Source organism: Halichondria panicea, chromosome 10 (genome assembly GCF_963675165.1).
Source record: "Halichondria panicea chromosome 10, odHalPani1.1, whole genome shotgun sequence".
NCBI classification, from domain to species: domain Eukaryota; kingdom Metazoa; phylum Porifera; class Demospongiae; order Suberitida; family Halichondriidae; genus Halichondria; species Halichondria panicea.
In genome coordinates, this window is record NC_087386.1 from 5,673,381 (window position 1) to 5,691,529 (window position 18,149).

The window sequence follows — 18,149 nt, forward strand, 5'->3', positions numbered from 1 at the left end:
AGCATGCGCAGTACGAACGTGCCCTGCCCTTTATGTAAACTGTGCAAATGGCTACAAGAAGTGACCTTGATGCTCTGGTGGTCCAGGTGGAAGGATTGAATCTAGAGGAGAACAAAGCTGGCTCAGGGGCTTATGGCTGTGTCTTTAGAGTGACGGTGAATGGAAGACACTGCATTGCTAAGAAGCTTCACTCCATATTGCTCCAAGAGCGATCCCTTGGACAGAGGGAGAGCATTGTGACAAAGTTCAGAAATGAATGTCAAATTCTGAGTGTTTTACATCACCCCAACATAGTTGTTTTCGTTGGAGTCCATTACGGCCGCGATAAGAACGACATCAGTCTAATAATGGAGAGGCTTCATTCCGACTTGGCTGATTTCGTTGAAACCCATCGAGACACGAATATCGCCACTAGAATCCATATCCTGTATGATGTATCCAAGGGACTTCACTATCTCCACTCTTTGACCCCTCCCCTCATCCATCGTGACCTCACTGCTCCCAACATCCTGCTCACTGACGACCTCACTGCCAAAATCGGAGACCTGGGCGTCTCCAGATACGTTGATCTGGAGAGATTGACTCATGTTCTGACAAAAATTCCTGGAAATCCAACCTACATGCCTCCCGAGTGTCATGAAAAACGGCCCACCTACACTACCAAGCTGGACATCTTCTCATTCGGTCATCTCATCATTCACACTGTTATCGGTGATTTCCCTGAAGTCTCGTACTTTACTCCTGAGGTTATCAAGCACGTGGATGATGGGAAAATGGAGCTCATGCGTCGAAGCACTGCTGTCCATGGTGACAAAATGGGGGAGAAACACGCTCTTTATCCTCTTGTTGTTAGCTGCCTCCATGACCGACCTCAACAGAGACCATCAGTTGACGAAGTGATTGTCTCACTCAGAAAGCTGTGTCTACAGCACCCCAGGATGGTACGTGAGTGAGTGGGTGGAGGTATCAAATGTGCATTGTCAGCTTATATAGTGTTAGTGTCGACTGTATGCTGGTACTTCTGTGTGGGTGGCTATAGAATCTTGAACAGTATATAACATGTACATACAATTTTTGTCATTCCATCTTTTAATCAGGTGTGTTTGTGTATTTTCTCCTAGGCATTTGTAGATGCTTGTGAGACGGGTGATGTGGGTGTGGTTCTGGAGCTACTGGAGTGTGGGGCTGATCCCAACCAGGCAGACAAGGTGAGGGGAATACTGTCTACAGTGCCAATATGTCCGTTGGTTGATGATCTTGTCTCTACAGGATGGTTGGACTGCTCTTTACTGTGCCAGTAGGAATGGACATGATGAGATAGTGAGGGTCCTCTTAGCAGCCAAGGCTACAGTCAACACTCAGACCAAGGTTTGTTTTGTTGTACAAATAATTTCCCACAACATGCTGTTTACATTGTTTTCCTCCTATGTACTGGAGGGAGAGACCCCTCTTTGGACAGCCAGTTTCAATGGTCATCAGAAATGTATGGAGCTCCTAATCGATGCTGGGGCCAATGTTGATGTACCCAGAGAGGTGAGTGTAAGTAGCTATATACACATAGCCTCGATTCCAGGCCGATTAAAGTATGGCCTGGTACTTATTGCATGGTGATAGTGAGCATGTGATAGTTTATTCTCCAGAATCTGGGGAATCCCCTCTTTTCTTTCTTTCTATCTATGTACATCAGCTTAGCTCTCTATTGCGTTGTTCCAAAAGGCTTTCACACTAGTCTGAAGCCAAAAGAGGCTCTCATCCACCTCTATGACGGCTGTATGGTCAGGATGTCTTAGCTTAGATCTGTACAGGCTATGGGAAGTGTATGGTGCCTTTTGACTGCTTCTTGCGAAGACAACCTGGCTATAGGACCATCGTAGACGTAGATGAGAGCCTCCAAACTAGTGTTCAAGCCTTCTAAGCAATAGATACAGCTTCACGGAACTCAGTATGGAGATAAAATATTACAGAACATATTCTTAGTAAAGGGACTAAATTACGGTTACTAAGGTTTTACGTTCGAAGTACGATTACCCATATTCTGCGTAATTTGAAGCGCATGCGCACTATCACCCATGCAATAGGTACCAGGCCACTTTACTGCTACTATACACACATCTCAGAGGCCACTAGCCACAGAGCCTCCCCATGTTCTGTTGACCTGGTTCATTAGACACCAGAGCTAGTCATGTTTGTGTAGAGAGCACTTGTAGTTGGTGTACCGAGGTACAACACGCATCTCGTGATCTATTCAAACAATTTTTACGTTGTTTTCAATGTAGTGTGTTCCCCACAATAACTCTTACTAAAGCTCAAGTATAGTATATATAGTTTAGACCTAGATCTAATTGTTTCCGTCGCTGAACCTGTAAACGTCATCACAATGGAATATTCAAGTAAAAACAGTGTCATACCTCCTCTGCCCTGACATTAGCGTAGATAGTCATGTGATATTGTATGAGTGATATTGTGTAATGAGTGGATCTGTACTATCTTGACTCTGTACAGGATGGAACGACAGCATTGTATGTAGCTGCTTGTTATGGTCATGTGAGGGCAGTGGAATTATTGATTGCTGCTAAAGCTAGAGTTGACATTCAAAATGAGGTGAGATTTACTAGAGTAGTGGATTGAGTAGTGGATTAGCTGGTCCAGTTGCGGGTTAGTGTAAAGCTGGAATGCGGAATAGAACGGAATATGGAATGACTAAAAAGAGAGCTGCTGATGGTGCTCTGTATTTTTTTAGTGTAGTATGACTTAAATACTCCTTTTATAGACACAAAGCTAATTTTAGAAGACTATTATGTAAAAAAAGTAGACTGAGTATAATTATAGTAGCAACATTGAACATTACAAATACACATAATTATACGTGTCTATAGACTTAGCGAAGTAATTATGTTGTGCCCAAAGTAAGGTGGAGTGTGAAGTCTATAGCTATACAGGACACTCCAAAGCTATACCTTTCTTCAATCTGCATGCCTGCAAAGTTTTGGCCCTTGGTGAAACTTTAAACTATTTGTGCGAGTTGAAGAGACACACTGACCAAGCCTTTTGCCATTGATTTCCACACACATTGGGTTGTGGAGTCAGCAAATTCCACATTTATACTCTCAACAATGAAACTGTTATCTCAATATCTACCACTGTGCAACAGTGTGTGTAAGTTGTTGATCCTCTTTCCAATAACAGGTGTCATGTGATGATTACAGCCAGCTACATGTTCCGTTCCATATCCTGCATTCCAGCTTTTACACTAACCCTCCAGTTGCTGTTATACATAATTATAATTATGGTTTATGGTCTATATAACACAGGACAACCAGACAACTCTGTATGCATGTAGCCAGTAACAACAGCATCGTGATCTCTCTTTTAATTGCATTCCAATCTTTTTTACATTGGTTCAATGTAGTGTGTTCCCTACAATAACTCTGTTATTCTGTGACTAAGGCTCAAGGGTAGTATAGTTTAGACATAGATCTAACTGTTTCCGTCGCTGAACCCCAGTGAACCCTATTCAGTTAGGAGATATGCTTGCTACAAATGTTGAGAGCACTGCACCTTTCATATACATCTGGACGAGTTCTAACCAGGACCTCAGCTGGAGAAACACTATAGCTAGCCATAGACCTTGAGCAACGTACAGAGCTAGCTAAACAGCTAGTTACAAGCGTTCTACAGGCCTATAGAGTTTGTCGTGACAAGGTCGCGGTTAAGGTTACAGTATACTAATTGCTCATGAATGATTCATAAGATATTTATTTCTCATCACAACGTTATTTTTGTAACTTGCAACGATTATCAATGGAAAGAGAACATGGAACAATGCTAGCTACAATAATAACTCAGAGTTTATATGTCTTGTAATCCAATGAAGTGGTCTGAGGTCAGCTGGAAAAACTGAGTATTTTGTCGTCAAATTTTGTTGACTGCATAGCTTCTAGGTTGTCTTTCTGACCAGTATTCGATGCCTGAAGACTTACTGGAGGGCGACTCGAAGAGATCTTGTTCATAGAGACCTTACAGCAAAAAATATATCGGTTCCTTGTTACTACGTACTCTACAGTCGCTATATTAGCCTATAAAAACAGCTAGAAAAATAGCCGTAACTTTGTTGTAACTTACTCTCTTGGGAAAAACTCTTCGAGTCACCCTGCCTCTTTATTCGTATAATAAGAAACAGCAGAGTATACGGTAAGGAGGGGTTTCCTGGTGCCTGGAATTAACGCAGAGTAACCATTGCCAGATGAGAGCCATTTTACTAGCTGAACTACATTGAACACCCACGCAGATTTGAGCGTGGGTGGAACAGTATACCGTAACCTTAACTACCAGCTAAACAAACGTCATCACAAATAAAGATTCAATTAAATAAGTGTCATACCTCCTCTGCCCTGACATTAGTGTAGATAGTCATGTGATATTGTATGAGTGATATTGTGTAATGAGTGGATCTGTACTATCTTGACTCTGTACAGGATGGAGGCACAGCATTGTACATGGCCTGTAGGAATGGTCACTGTGGAGTTGTTAGAATGTTGTTGGAGGCCAAGGCTGACGTCCACATCAAGGCTAATGTGAGTCACGCTGCATGGTGGTGTTTGTGTACTCTGCTGATTCCATGGTTGAGTGTGTGTACTGTCACCTCTGTGTTAGTCTCGTTCCTAGGCCGCTTTTTTTTTGAAGGGGGAAAAGGCCTGGTGTCCATTGCTTGGGTGTTAGTGCGCATGGTAATCGTGCACTAATGTGAAACTTTTGCAAACTAGTCCGTTTACTAGGAATATGTTCCGTAATACGTACTTCCATACTGAAGCTATGGCTTATGCCCTCTATTGCGTTGGCCAAGAAAGCTGGTACACTTAGTCTGAAGTCTGAGGCCAGTAGTCTCTAGTTCTACGATGGTCGTATAGTTATCTTCTCAAGCAGCAGTTAGAAGTACCATAGGAAGCACAAAGACTTGCCCTATAGCCTGTCCTTCCAAGCTCAGGCATCCCGACCATACGACCGTCGTGAGGTAGACGAGAGCCTCCTCTGGCTTCAGACTAGTGTGCAAGCCTTCTTGATCAACACAATAGAAGCACAGCACGGTAGATAGGGGGAAAGAAGGGGATTCCCCATATTTTACAGCATAACTAAGCGCATGCGCATTATCAGTAGACACCAGGTCGCATTTTTCTCACTTCCGTTCCATACAAAAAAATTGGCCTGGGAACGAGGCTACCTCGAGCTCTGTGTATGAGTGGACTGTGTAGTGGAGAGTGTACAATTAGCTGGTCCAGTTGCTGTGATATATAATTATATGGTTTATGGTCTATAACAGGACAACCAGACAGCTCTGTATGCAGCCAGTCACCAGGGACATGATGAGGTAGTGAGGGTCCTCTTAGCAGCCAAGGCTACAGTCAACACTCAGACCAAGGTTGGTTTTGTTGTACAAACACATTTCCCACAACATGCTGTTTACATTGTTTTCCTCCTATGTACAGTGGGGAGAGACCCCTCTTTGTACAGCCAGTTTTTATGGTCACCAGAAATGTATGGAGCTCCTAGTCGATGCTGGGGCCAATGTTGATGTACCCAAAGAGGTGAGTGTAAGTAGCTGTACACACATCTCAGAGGCCACTAGCCACAGAGCTTCCCCATGTTCTGTTGACCTGATCCATTAGACACCAGAGCTAGTCATGTTTGTGTAGAGAGCACTGGTAGTTGGTGTACCGAGGTACGACACGCATCTCATGATCTCTCTTTTAATTGCATTCCAATGTAATGCACAATAACTTTGACTAAGGCTCAAGGGTAGTATAGTTTAGACCTAGAGGTAACTGTTTCCGTCACTGAACCTCAGCTTCCATTAAAGATAAGGACTGCTACTGACTGCTTGCGCATGGATATTTTTCCTGTAAAATTCCTGTGAAAATATCCTAAAAAAGATACAAATTCTTATTGAAAGTCATACACAGAGCTATATATAGCTAGCTAGCTAGCTAGACACAGAGCTATAGGCTTGTTGTACAGCTATTTTCTTTCAGTAGCAGTAGTATAGTAGACTTTCATCGAAGTTAGTATTAGATGGGCGTGGCCTGTCCATATAGGCTATTGTCAGCCTTCACTCCGTTCAGACGATTGTCATCCACACTGTTGCTAGTTATGAGTCTTTTGTTAGCATAGCAGGCTATGGGTATAGCTAGCTATCAGAATGCTATCAGATGGGCTAGAAACCTTCAATCGTATACCGTAGTATAGCGCGAAATTTTCGAGGGGCTTAATTTTCGCGAATTTGTGTGTTAGCGATCCTACACGAAAATTAAGTCCACAAAAAAAATTGTTCTTTAATTAGAATTATCTGCTATAACGTGCAAAGATTAAAAGGCGTGTCTTCCGGTAAGCAGTCATTCCACGAACATTGTGCAACGAAATTTTTTAGAGGCCATTCCACAAAATATAAGTACCTCGAAAATTTCGCGCTATACGGTATGTGACATAATTGTTTTACTGAGCATACGAGTTGTTATCCTGTGTTAGCCGGTATATGGCACTCAGAGGAAGTGTGGCCTGGGATCGAGGCTAGTGTATCCCCTGACATTAGTGTAGATAGTCATGTGATATTGTATAATGAGTGGGTCTATGATGAGTGATGGTTCACCTGCTCACACTATCTTCCATTAGACACCAGAGCTAGTCATGTTTGTGTAGAGAGCACTGGTAGTTGGTGTACCGAGGTACGACACGCATCTCGTGATCTATTCAAACATTTTTTACGTTGTTTTATATAATGTGTTCCCAACAATAACTCTGTTATTCTGTGACTAAGGCTCAAGGGTAGTATAGTTTAGACCTAGATCTAACTGTTTCCGTCGCTGAACCCGTAAACGTCATCACAATGGAATATTCAATTCAAACAATGTCGTACCTCCTCTGCCCTGACATTAGTGTAGATAGTCATGTGATATTGTATGAGTGATATTGTGTAATGAGTGGATCTGTACTATCTTGACTCTGTACAGGATGGAGCCACTGCGTTGATGGTAGCTGCTCAGAATGGTCATGTGAGGGCAGTGGAAATATTAATTGCTGCAAAAGCTAAAATTGACATTCAAGCGAAGGTGAGATTTACTATTTGTCTGTTAGTAATTATTTGGATCTGTACACAGAACGGAGTCACAGCATTGTACATGGCCAGTCTACAGGGTCACTGTGGAGTTGTTAGAATGTTGTTGGAGGCCAAGGCTGACGTTAAAATCAAAGCTAATGTGAGTCACGCTGCATGATTGTATATAATTATGATACTGTATATCACCATGGCAACATTAAATCCAGTGGTTTTGTGATAAATTCCTTATTTCCCTTCATCACTAACTGCTCACATACCCACTATACAGAGCGGACATACTGCCTATGATATGGCTAGTAGGAAGGGACACACTCAAGTGTGTGAACTACTACACTGACTCTGTACCTTATTAACTGTACTGTTACCATGGCAGCTAGCCTCTGATAGATACGTTGATTGCAAATTTATACACTACATCATTTTGTCTTATAATTAATTTTTTTTTTCTATATACGGTTTCTCATGTATTTCACCAAGTTACATTCTGATCATGTAAAACTTGAAAGTTAATTGGTCAATAATGGGAAATGTGCAAAATTAATAACCTGAAACTAGATTGAATTGTTTGTCTAAAGGTGCGGCCTGGAATCGAGGCTATATAATTATATAGGTGCTTGATTCTCAATCACATCTTGAGATAGGAATCCCACTTGTAGTAGATAAGAGATGACAGCATGATGATCACATGACACAGCTGTAGAGGAAATACAATCACGAATATAATTATAAGGAATTCAAAAAAAGACAATAATTATTACCGCGAATAAATCTAATAACCAGCTCAACTTCTACAGCTATAGGGTATAATATGTTTCCTCGATCACCATCAGTAATGCAAATACAAAAAGATTTCCAAGGTTACCATAGATACACAGCCAAACTGACTTCCCTCACTATTCAGTAGAGGGAGCATTGGACTCAAACAAAGATCTACAAACAGACAGCTAGCTTCAACATGTATTAACACACAAGCACCCTCTGTAAAAGAATACTCCATCTCTCACCATAATGAAGAGGTGTCTGTCCTCAATATTAACATCTGCTCCCCTCTTCACAAGTAGTTTCACCATGTTCAGGTTGCCATGGTCACAGGCCCAGTGAAGAAGACCATCCCCTGTATCATGAAATGCATCTCTACATACAACAATCTAGCGTTAATTTGTTGTAAGTTCGGACAATCCAAACTAGCATGGTTATAGTTCAAGGAAATTAGACAGCAATTTTCTTACTTCTAGACTACTGTCAGCTGATTATAAGGTGTGCCTTATTTATGGTGTTGCACTGAACTACTTGTAAGCAAAGATTGGACTAACGAGATACGGACATTGCGTATAATAATAGACTGTATATCTCCAGAGCTCTCACATGAGGTCCCAGTTTGGTGTGATCCGATTGGACTCTTCCAGCACTCTAGTGAGGTCATGTCGGAAGTAGGGATCAAACACGACATCATCCTCCAGAATTAGGATTTGATCCAGACCCTCCGTCATCATCTGGGGGGCAAGAGAGGTACAGTAAGACTTGTCTATACTGGTCACCCTTGGACAGACCAACAGTGGCTATTATAACAAGATGCTCAGTAGAGCATTCATCCGTGCGTTGACATAACGGACACGCAATCAACTTTATTGTAATGACTTTAACATTATGGGGATTCTACAAAGCAACGATTGGATCGATTAGAAAACAGTGTTTTTTGTCGCCTTCTAAGACAAGTAGTTTATTATTTTTCAACCACTGTCTCATTATCAGTTAAAGCAATTCATGAAAGTGTCTAGTTCGCTCAAACAGCTAATATTTGTGTCCGCACACAGGAGACTTAGGAGCACATTAACCTGGCTGTACTATTATAGAGGGTGACCACATTAGACAGGTTTCACACAGTTACAAGTGCCCACAATGCAACAGGTAGCAATACTTTCTGTACACATCAACAAGTGTCCACTAACGCCCACTCACCTGCTGCCATATCGTGTGGTGACTAAGGAAACAGCCGATCTCTCCAAAGGTCATAGGTCGTTCTCCCCAAGGGTCCCTCCCCAGCCAGGTAGGTACTTGATACCCAGACTGTCCAGGTAGCTCTGATTCAACTGTCTGTAGTGGCCAGGGATAAAATAAACAAAAGAGGTTCTTTTAAATATGAGTTCCCCACCACATCCTTGTGTATCAATTAGTGTGTATTGTCTCCTCCCCCATCCCTCTGTATTGTACAGCCAGTTATGTCTCCCCTCACACACACTGAACCTATACTCTACACCATGCAGTACATCTCAAGACTACCCTCTCTCAATGACAATTTGGGGTTGGACGTGATAAGCCACTATCTAAAACCTTACTCCATACGATGTATAATTATTAATTTTCTCTCACCTTCCATCGACAGCATCAAAGAGGGTGTAGTTGAAGTTGAGCTCGTCCAGGCTTAAAATCATCCGGTTCTTTCTTTCTGGCCTCCGTACTAGCCCAATCATGAACACCTATCAAATGTTGTTTGGAAATTATCAGTGAACTTTTATGATTTCCGTACACATACAACATAACTGTAATAGTAGAGACAGCTTACCGCGTCCAACCCCAAGTTGTTCTTGACAGGGGGTGGTCTGGAGATGTACTGACTGTACAGTATAGGGGGGTGGTCTACTGTGTGGGGGGAGACAATATACACACAAATGCAGTATAGGGGGGAGACAATACACACACTAATGCAGTATAAGGGGGTGGTCCACTGTGTGGGGGGAAACAATACGCACACTAATGCAGTATAGGGGGGTGGTCCACCGTGTGGGGGGGGACAACACACACACTAATGCAGTATAGGGGGGTGGTCCACCGTGTGGGGGGAGACAACACGCACACTAGTGCAGTATAGGGGGGTGGTCCACCGTGTGGGGGGGGACAACACACACACTAATGCAGTATAGGGGGGTGGTCCACCGTGTGGGGGGAGACAACACGCACACTAATGCAGTATAGGGGGGTGGTCCACCGTGTGGGGGGAGACAACACGCACACTAATGCAGTATAGGGGGGTGGTCCACCGTGTGGGGGGAGACAACACACACACAAATGCAGTATAGGGGGGTGGTCCACTGTGTGGGGGGAAACAATACGCACACTAATGCAGTATAGGGGGGTGGTCCACCGTGTGGGGGGAGACAACACACACACAAATGCAGTATAGGGGGGTGGTCCACTGTGTGGGGGGAAACAATACACACACTAATGCAGTATAGGGGGTGGTCCACTGTGTGGGGGGAAACAATACGCACACTAATGCAGTATAGGGGGGTGGTCCACTGTGTGGGGGGAAACAATACACACACTAATGCAGTATAGGGGGGTGGTCCACTGTGTGGGGGGAGACAATACACACACTAATGCAGTATAGGGGGGTGGTCCACTGTGTGGGGGGAGACAACACACACACTAATGCAGTATAGGGGGGTGGTCCACTGTGTGGGGGGAAACAATACGCACACTAATGCAGTATAGGGGGGTGGTCCACTGTGTGGGGGGAGACAATACACACACTAATGCAGTATAGGGGGGTGGTCCACTGTGTGGGGGGAAACAATACGCACACTAATGCAGTATAGGGGGGTGGTCCACTGTGTGGGGGGAGACAACACACACACTAATGCAGTATAGGGGGGTGGTCCACTGTGTGGGGGGAGACAACACACACACTAATGCAGTATAAGGGGGTGGTCCACTGTGTGGGGAGAAACAATACGCACACTAATGCAGTATAGGGGGGTGGTCCACCGTGTGGGGGGAGACAACACGCACACTAATGCAGTATAGGGGGCCGTGTGGGGGGAGACAACATGCACACTAATGCAGTATAGGGGGGTGGTCCACCGTGTGGGGGGAGACAACACACACACAAATGCAGTATAGGGGGCTGGTCCACCGTGTGGGGGGAGACAACACACGCACTAATGCAGTATAGGGGGGTGGTCCACCGTGTGGGGGGAGACAACACACGCACTAATGCTGTATAGGGGGGTGGTCCACGGTGTGGGGGGAGACAAGACACGCACTAATGCAGTATAGGGGGGTGGTCCACTGTGTGGGGGGAGACAACACGCACACTAATGCAGTATAGGGGGGTGGTCCACTGTGTGGGGGAGACAACACGCACACTAATGCAGTATAGGGGGGTGGTCCACTGTGTGGGGGGAGACAACACGCACACTAATGCAGTATAGGGGGGTGGTCCACTGTGTGAGGGGAGACAACACGCACACTAATGCAGTATAGGGGGGTGGTCCACTGTGTGGGGGAGACAACACACACACTAATGCAGTATAGGGGGGTGGTCCACTGTGTGGGGGAGACAACACGCACACTAATGCAGTATAGGGGGGTGGTCCACTGTGTGGGGGGAGACAACACGCACACTAATGCAGTATAGGGGGGTGGTCCACTGTGTGGGGGAGACAACACGCACACTAATGCAGTATAGGGGGGTGGTCCACTGTGTGGGGGGAGACAACACGCACACTAATGCAGTATAGGGGGGTGGTCCACTGTGTGGGGGAGACAACACACACACTAATGCAGTATAGGGGGGTGGTCCACTGTGTGGGGGGAGACAACACGCACACTAATGCAGTATAGGGGGGTGGTCCACTGTGTGGGGGGAGACAACACGCACACTAATGCAGTATAGGGGGGTGGTCCACTGTGTGGGGGAGACAACACACACACTAATGCAGTATAGGGGGGTGGTCCACTGTGTGGGGGGAGACAACACGCACACTAATGCAGTATAGGGGGGTGGTCCACTGTGTGGGGGGAGACAACACACACACTAATGCAGTATAGGGGGGTGGTCCACTGTGTGGGGGGAGACAACACGCACACTAATGCAGTATAGGGGGGTGGTCCACTGTGTGGGGGAGACAACACACACACTAATGCAGTATAGGGGGGTGGTCCACTGTGTGGGGGGAGACAACACGCACACTAATGCAGTATAGGGGGGTGGTCCACTGTGTGGGGGGAGACAACACGCACACTAATGCAGTATAGGGGGGTGGTCCACTGTGTGGGGGGAGACAACACGCACACTAATGCAGTATAGGGGGGTGGTCCACTGTGTGGGGGGAGACAACACACACACTAATGCAGTATAGGGAGGTGGTCCACTGTGTGAGGGGAGACAACACACACACTAATGCAGTATAGGGGGGTGGTCCACTGTGTGGGGGGAGACAACACGCACACTAATGCAGTATAGGGGGGTGGTCCACTGTGTGGGGGGAGACAACACGCACACTAATGCAGTATAGGGGGGTGGTCCACCGTGTGGGGGGAGACAACACACGCACTAATGCTGTATAGGGGGGTGGTCCACGGTGTGGGGGGAGACAAGACACGCACTAATGCAGTATAGGGGGGTGGTCCACTGTGTGGGGGGAGACAACACGCACACTAATGCAGTATAGGGGGGTGGTCCACTGTGTGGGGGAGACAACACGCACACTAATGCAGTATAGGGGGGTGGTCCACTGTGTGGGGGGAGACAACACGCACACTAATGCAGTATAGGGGGGTGGTCCACTGTGTGAGGGGAGACAACACGCACACTAATGCAGTATAGGGGGGTGGTCCACTGTGTGGGGGAGACAACACACACACTAATGCAGTATAGGGGGGTGGTCCACTGTGTGGGGGAGACAACACACACACTAATGCAGTATAGGGGGGTGGTCCACTGTGTGGGGGGAGACAACACGCACACTAATGCAGTATAGGGGGGTGGTCCACTGTGTGGGGGAGACAACACGCACACTAATGCAGTATAGGGGGGTGGTCCACTGTGTGGGGGGAGACAACACGCACACTAATGCAGTATAGGGGGGTGGTCCACTGTGTGGGGGAGACAACACACACACTAATGCAGTATAGGGGGGTGGTCCACTGTGTGGGGGGAGACAACACGCACACTAATGCAGTATAGGGGGGTGGTCCACTGTGTGGGGGGAGACAACACACACACTAATGCAGTATAGGGGGGTGGTCCACTGTGTGGGGGGAGACAACACGCACACTAATGCAGTATAGGGGGGTGGTCCACTGTGTGGGGGAGACAACACACACACTAATGCAGTATAGGGGGGTGGTCCACTGTGTGGGGGGAGACAACACGCACACTAATGCAGTATAGGGGGGTGGTCCACTGTGTGGGGGGAGACAACACGCACACTAATGCAGTATAGGGGGGTGGTCCACTGTGTGGGGGGAGACAACACGCACACTAATGCAGTATAGGGGGGTGGTCCACTGTGTGGGGGGAGACAACACGCACACTAATGCAGTATAGGGGGGTGGTCCACTGTGTGGGGGGAGACAACACACACACTAATGCAGTATAGGGAGGTGGTCCACTGTGTGAGGGGAGACAACACGCACACTAATGCAGTATAGGGGGGTGGTCCACTGTGTGGGGGGAGACAACACGCACACTAATGCAGTATAGGGGGGTGGTCCACTGTGTGGGGAGAGACAACACGCACACTAATGCAGTATAGGGGGGTGGTCCACTGTGTGGGGGGAGACAACACACACACTAATGCAGTATAGGGAGGTGGTCCACTGTGTGAGGGGAGACAACACACACACTAATGCAGTATAGGGGGGTGGTCCACTGTGTGGGGGGAGACAACACGCACACTAATGCAGTATAGGGGGGTGGTCCACTGTGTGGGGGGAGACAACACACACACTAATGCAGTATAGGGGGGTGGTCCACTGTGTGGGGGGAGACAACACACACACTAATGCAGTATAGGGGGGTGGTCCACTGTGTGGGGGGAGACAACACGCACACTAATGCAGTATAGGGGGGTGGTCCACTGTGTGGGGGGAGACAACACGCACACTAATGCAGTATAGGGGGGTGGTCCACTGTGTGGGGGGAGACAACACACACACTAATGCAGTATAGGGGGGTGGTCCACTGTGTGGGGGGAGACAACACACACACTAATGCAGTATAGGGGGGTGGTCCACTGTGTGGGGGGAGACAACACACACACTAATGCAGTATAGGGGGGTGGTCCACCGTGTGGGGGGAGACAACACACACACTAATGCAGTATAGGGGGGTGGTCCACTGTGTGGGGGGAGACAACACGTACACTAGTGCAGTATAGGGGGATGGTTCACTGTGTGGGGGGAGACAACACACACACTAATGCAGTATAGGGGGGTGGTCCACTGTGTGGGGGGAGACAACACACACACTAATGCAGTATAGGGGGTGGTCCACTGTGTGGGGGGAGACAACACACACACTAATGCAGTATAGGGGGGTGGTCCACTGTGTGGGGGGAGACAATACACACACTAATGGATACACAGTCAAGGATGTTGTGGGAACACTATTAAAAGAGCCCCTCTATTATGACCTGCACTAATTATACCCGCCCACACACATTGTTCACAGCAACAATGGAGCTACATCAGCACACACTGAGATGGCTACTGGCTATACTAACAAAGAGCAGATGACACCGCAGCCTTAAGGGGGAAGGGCTTACCAAGGTTCTCCAACTTAAAGTTGAGGAAGTCCTGAGCAGTGTGGTCCAGGCTCTCATAGTCCTCTGGTTTGACCATGAACCCCAACACCTCGGTGTTCAGAATGTGCATAGGCAGATCTACAGTGGAGGGAAGGAGTTAATATCGTATTCAGAGCTAAATTGACAGGAAAGTAGGACTGTCCAACACAGTACCTGCCATTTTTGCCGAGTATGCCAAGTGTGTGACCTCATCCATGGGTCCAGTGAACCCGTCCAGTGTTGGAGCCTCTTTGACCCCGCCCACCTTAGGTCAACGAGGAGGGCAGAGTGAACCACAGGGACTGGGATACAGCCCACCTGCGTCCCTTGGAGGATAGGAATATAGTCAGGGGTATGTTTGTAGTAGCCCTGAGGGGAAACAGTCAAAAGATGAAAACGCATTATTTGGTCAAGTTGTCAGACACAGGTCACACTTGATTGACACTTGACATTGGGAATGACTTAATTTGTACACAGTGCATTGGCACAGTACAGCTTGTGGGCATGTTCATGATAGAGAGGCAGACTTTACACAAAAGTACAGTGCGACAGTATGGTATAATCCATGAAATGGAGTACCCTCCACTCCACTAGATCTAGACCTCCTTAGCTCAACTCACCCGGCTGTCTATTCCACACCAGAAGTTGGAGTAAGCAGCATCCTTGCCCGACTTTAGCATCGGAGCCACTATTGCCCTGTACATGTGTGTGGTGTGTGTGTGATGTGTGCAGTGTGGGGGGGACCACACAATGTTGACTATGTAATCAATGTGAGAGTGTTGATGAATGGTAATAGTGACTAAACGCTGTGTGTCTATTTCTTAAGACAATAAGAGTATTTTTTGAGACAATGGCTTTAGCCTACACGCTGTATCTATCGCTATAGCAACACACAGGAAAAGGTCAGCTGATTCTCAGAGTACGTTGTCTGACTCTCACTCTATTACAGACAAATCAAATAGTTCAACAATGGAGAAAAAATAAACAGTAATCCAATGTCAGCCATAACTAAAGACCAGGCACTCACAGACAGAGGACACTCTTAATGCTTTACACTGTACATATCTGAGCAGAGCTACAGTGTGGTCACCCTCTAATAATACAGACAGGTTAAAAAGCCCCAAAGTCTCCATAGCATGTGTTTCAATCAACCTGTGTTACTGCCCAAGGGGGATCCCCTCCCTATGGACTGTACACGCACTGACTTACCTTTGCTGATCCATCAGAATCCGTAGTGTCCTGTTGTTCACCAGAAAGTTGTCACAGTCTAGCCGCTGGATAAACAACAATTGTATAGTTAATCTGAGCTAGATACTGTGGATACCAAAATTGCAATAACTAAAACTGTATCTACTACTGTCTTGGGCAGACTAACAGTGGTTGAAATAAAGAGGTGGTCTGCTAACACAGGTCCAAACACATGCTATGGAGACTTTGGGACTCATTAACCTGGCTGTATTATAGAGGGTGACCTGCTTACAGGGTGACCACTATAGACAGGTTTCACTGTATCATAATGGTACGTCTAGAGATAGCCTAGCTAGGTCCTTACAATAGATGGGCCAGGAACGAGGCTAGAGATGGTCACACTGATAACTCACAAAGAGGTAGTCTGCCCCTGAACGCCTGGCCGCCTCCAGACCTTCCTGTCTCAGCTGGGCAACATGGACGAACCTTTCGTCATGCTCCTCGAAGGGGTCAAGGTTCGGATACAGCCACTCGTCTGATGACTTCAAGTCCACAGATTTGTACAAGAGCTTAACGTTTTCTGCCCACTCAGCAAGTATTGCCGTGGTGTTGTCACCGTTATGGTCTGTTCTGATCCTACAGTGTAGTTAATGATATTCATAGGTGGGTGGGGCTGGTACAAACACAATAGGGGTTTTGTTTGCATGCAAGAAACAGAAATAGAAATTCTGCAAACTATTACATACAATGCATCTGATATAGAGTAACAACCTCTAATTATGATGCATAGTGGCAGGTGCAACTTACCACAATGAAATCCTGTCTTTAGGATAGTCCAAGTTCTCCAGATAACCGAGAAAGTTGGGTAGCATGTGAGCTGAATTTCTAGCCAGAATAGCAAGGAAGACACTCGGCAGATCTTCAGCTGCTTCTAACGAGGAGTCTCCATTGTCCAACATGTATACAGACGGTATGGCAGTCACTAGGAGAGCTATGCACACAGCAAGTGCAATCCAGTGTATCGAGAGACTCAGTTCATAGGTGCAGTTCCCTGCCATTATGTAAACTGTGAGAATTAGAAGTAACCTTGTCTTTACTTGACAAGAGCTTTGATTTGTTAACTGTTATTGAGTTTATTTCAATGATGATCGTTACCTTGTTTTGCAGAAATTACTGGGCATGCGCAGTATGAAAAAGTGTCATATGACCAACTACTAAGCAAGATACGCCCCCTTTTTCTGCAAAACTTCAAAATGGCTACAAGAAGTGACCTTGATGCTCTGGTGGTCCAGGTGGAAGGATTGGGTATACAGGAGAACCAAGCTGGCTCAGGGGCTTATGGCTGTGTCTTTAGAGTGACGGTGAATGGAAGAGACTGCATTGCTAAGAAGCTTCATCACTTATTGCTCGAAGAGCGATATCTTGGACAGAGGGAGAGCATTGTAGCGAAGTTCAGAAATGAGTGTCATATTCTGAGCGGTCTGGATCACCCCAACATTGTCGGTTTCGTTGGAGTCCATTACGGCCGCGATAAGAACGACATCAGTCTAATAATGGAGAGGCTTCATTCCGACTTGGCTGATTTTATTGAAACCCATCGAGACACGAATATCGCCACTAGAATCCATATCCTGTATGATGTATCCAAAGGCCTTCACTATCTCCACTCTCTAACCCCTCCCCTCATCCATCGTGACCTCACTGCTCCCAACATCCTGCTCACTGAGGACCTCACTGCCAAGATCGGAGACCTGGGTGTCTCCAGATACGTGGACCTGGAGAGACTAACTCAAATTGTTCTAACAAGTACCCCAGGAAATGCAGGCTACATGCCTCCCGAGTGTCACGTGGAACGGCCCACCTACACTACCAAGCTGGACATCTTCTCATTCGGTCATCTCATCATTCACACTGTTATCGGCGATTTCCCTAAAGTCTACGACATACTTCGAAGTGATCCCAACTATTTCAAATATATTAACGATGGAAAAGAGGAGATCATGCGTCGAAGTACTGCTGTCCATGGTGACAAAATGGGGGAGAAACACGCTCTTTATCCTCTTGTTGTTAGCTGCCTTCATGACCGACCTCAACAGAGACCATCAGTTGACGAAGTGATTGTCTCACTCAGAAAGCTGTGTCTACAGCACCCCAGGATGGTACGTGAGTGAGTGGGTGGAGGTATCAAATGTGCATTGTCAGCTTATAAAGTCGACTGTATGCTGGTACTTCTGTGTGGGTGGCTATAGAATCTTGAACAGTATATAACATGTACATACAATTTT

At 46.5% G+C, this 18,149-nt stretch overlaps 3 protein-coding genes across 6 annotated transcripts in view; 2 read left to right on the plus strand and 1 right to left on the minus strand.

The window, feature by feature from the left end:
- On the plus strand, nucleotides 1–7,618 carry LOC135342640 (ankyrin repeat domain-containing protein 50-like). Its single transcript, XM_064539432.1, has 11 exons — nucleotides 1–941; nucleotides 1,122–1,208; nucleotides 1,270–1,368; nucleotides 1,438–1,533; nucleotides 2,503–2,601; nucleotides 4,476–4,574; nucleotides 5,318–5,416; nucleotides 5,484–5,582; nucleotides 7,002–7,100; nucleotides 7,149–7,247; nucleotides 7,377–7,618. The coding sequence occupies exons 1-11, from the start codon at nucleotides 48–50 to the stop codon at nucleotides 7,443–7,445; spliced, it is 1,839 nt and encodes a 612-aa protein (XP_064395502.1). The 5' UTR covers nucleotides 1–47; the 3' UTR covers nucleotides 7,446–7,618.
- LOC135342752 (procollagen galactosyltransferase 2-like) overlaps nucleotides 7,586–18,149 on the minus strand; it is a 22,648-nt gene continuing 12,084 nt past the window's right edge. Inside the window, exons 1-8 of one of the 4 annotated variants that reach the window (XM_064539596.1) lie at nucleotides 16,672–16,991; nucleotides 16,278–16,500; nucleotides 15,886–15,950; nucleotides 15,297–15,372; nucleotides 14,851–15,045; nucleotides 14,659–14,775; nucleotides 9,672–9,748; nucleotides 9,159–9,585 (exon numbers count right to left, since the gene is read on the minus strand). In XM_064539596.1, coding sequence (XP_064395666.1) covers nucleotides 14,755–14,775; nucleotides 14,851–15,045; nucleotides 15,297–15,372; nucleotides 15,886–15,950; nucleotides 16,278–16,500; nucleotides 16,672–16,922 — 831 coding nt within the window. In that variant the 5' untranslated portion in view covers nucleotides 16,923–16,991 and the 3' untranslated portion in view covers nucleotides 9,159–9,585; nucleotides 9,672–9,748; nucleotides 14,659–14,754. Of the gene's footprint in view, nucleotides 7,803–9,158; nucleotides 9,586–9,671; nucleotides 9,749–14,658; nucleotides 14,776–14,850; nucleotides 15,046–15,296; nucleotides 15,373–15,885; nucleotides 15,951–16,277; nucleotides 16,501–16,671; nucleotides 16,992–18,149 lie in introns of those variants that run through there. The other 3 variants (XM_064539599.1, XM_064539598.1, XR_010396916.1) reach the window with 3 other exon arrangements.
- Nucleotides 17,074–18,149, plus strand: part of LOC135342575 (uncharacterized) — a 242,336-nt gene continuing 241,260 nt past the window's right edge. Inside the window, exon 1 of the mRNA XM_064539323.1 lies at nucleotides 17,074–18,023. Coding sequence (XP_064395393.1) covers nucleotides 17,118–18,023 — 906 coding nt within the window. The 5' untranslated portion in view covers nucleotides 17,074–17,117. The remainder of the gene's footprint in view (nucleotides 18,024–18,149) is intronic.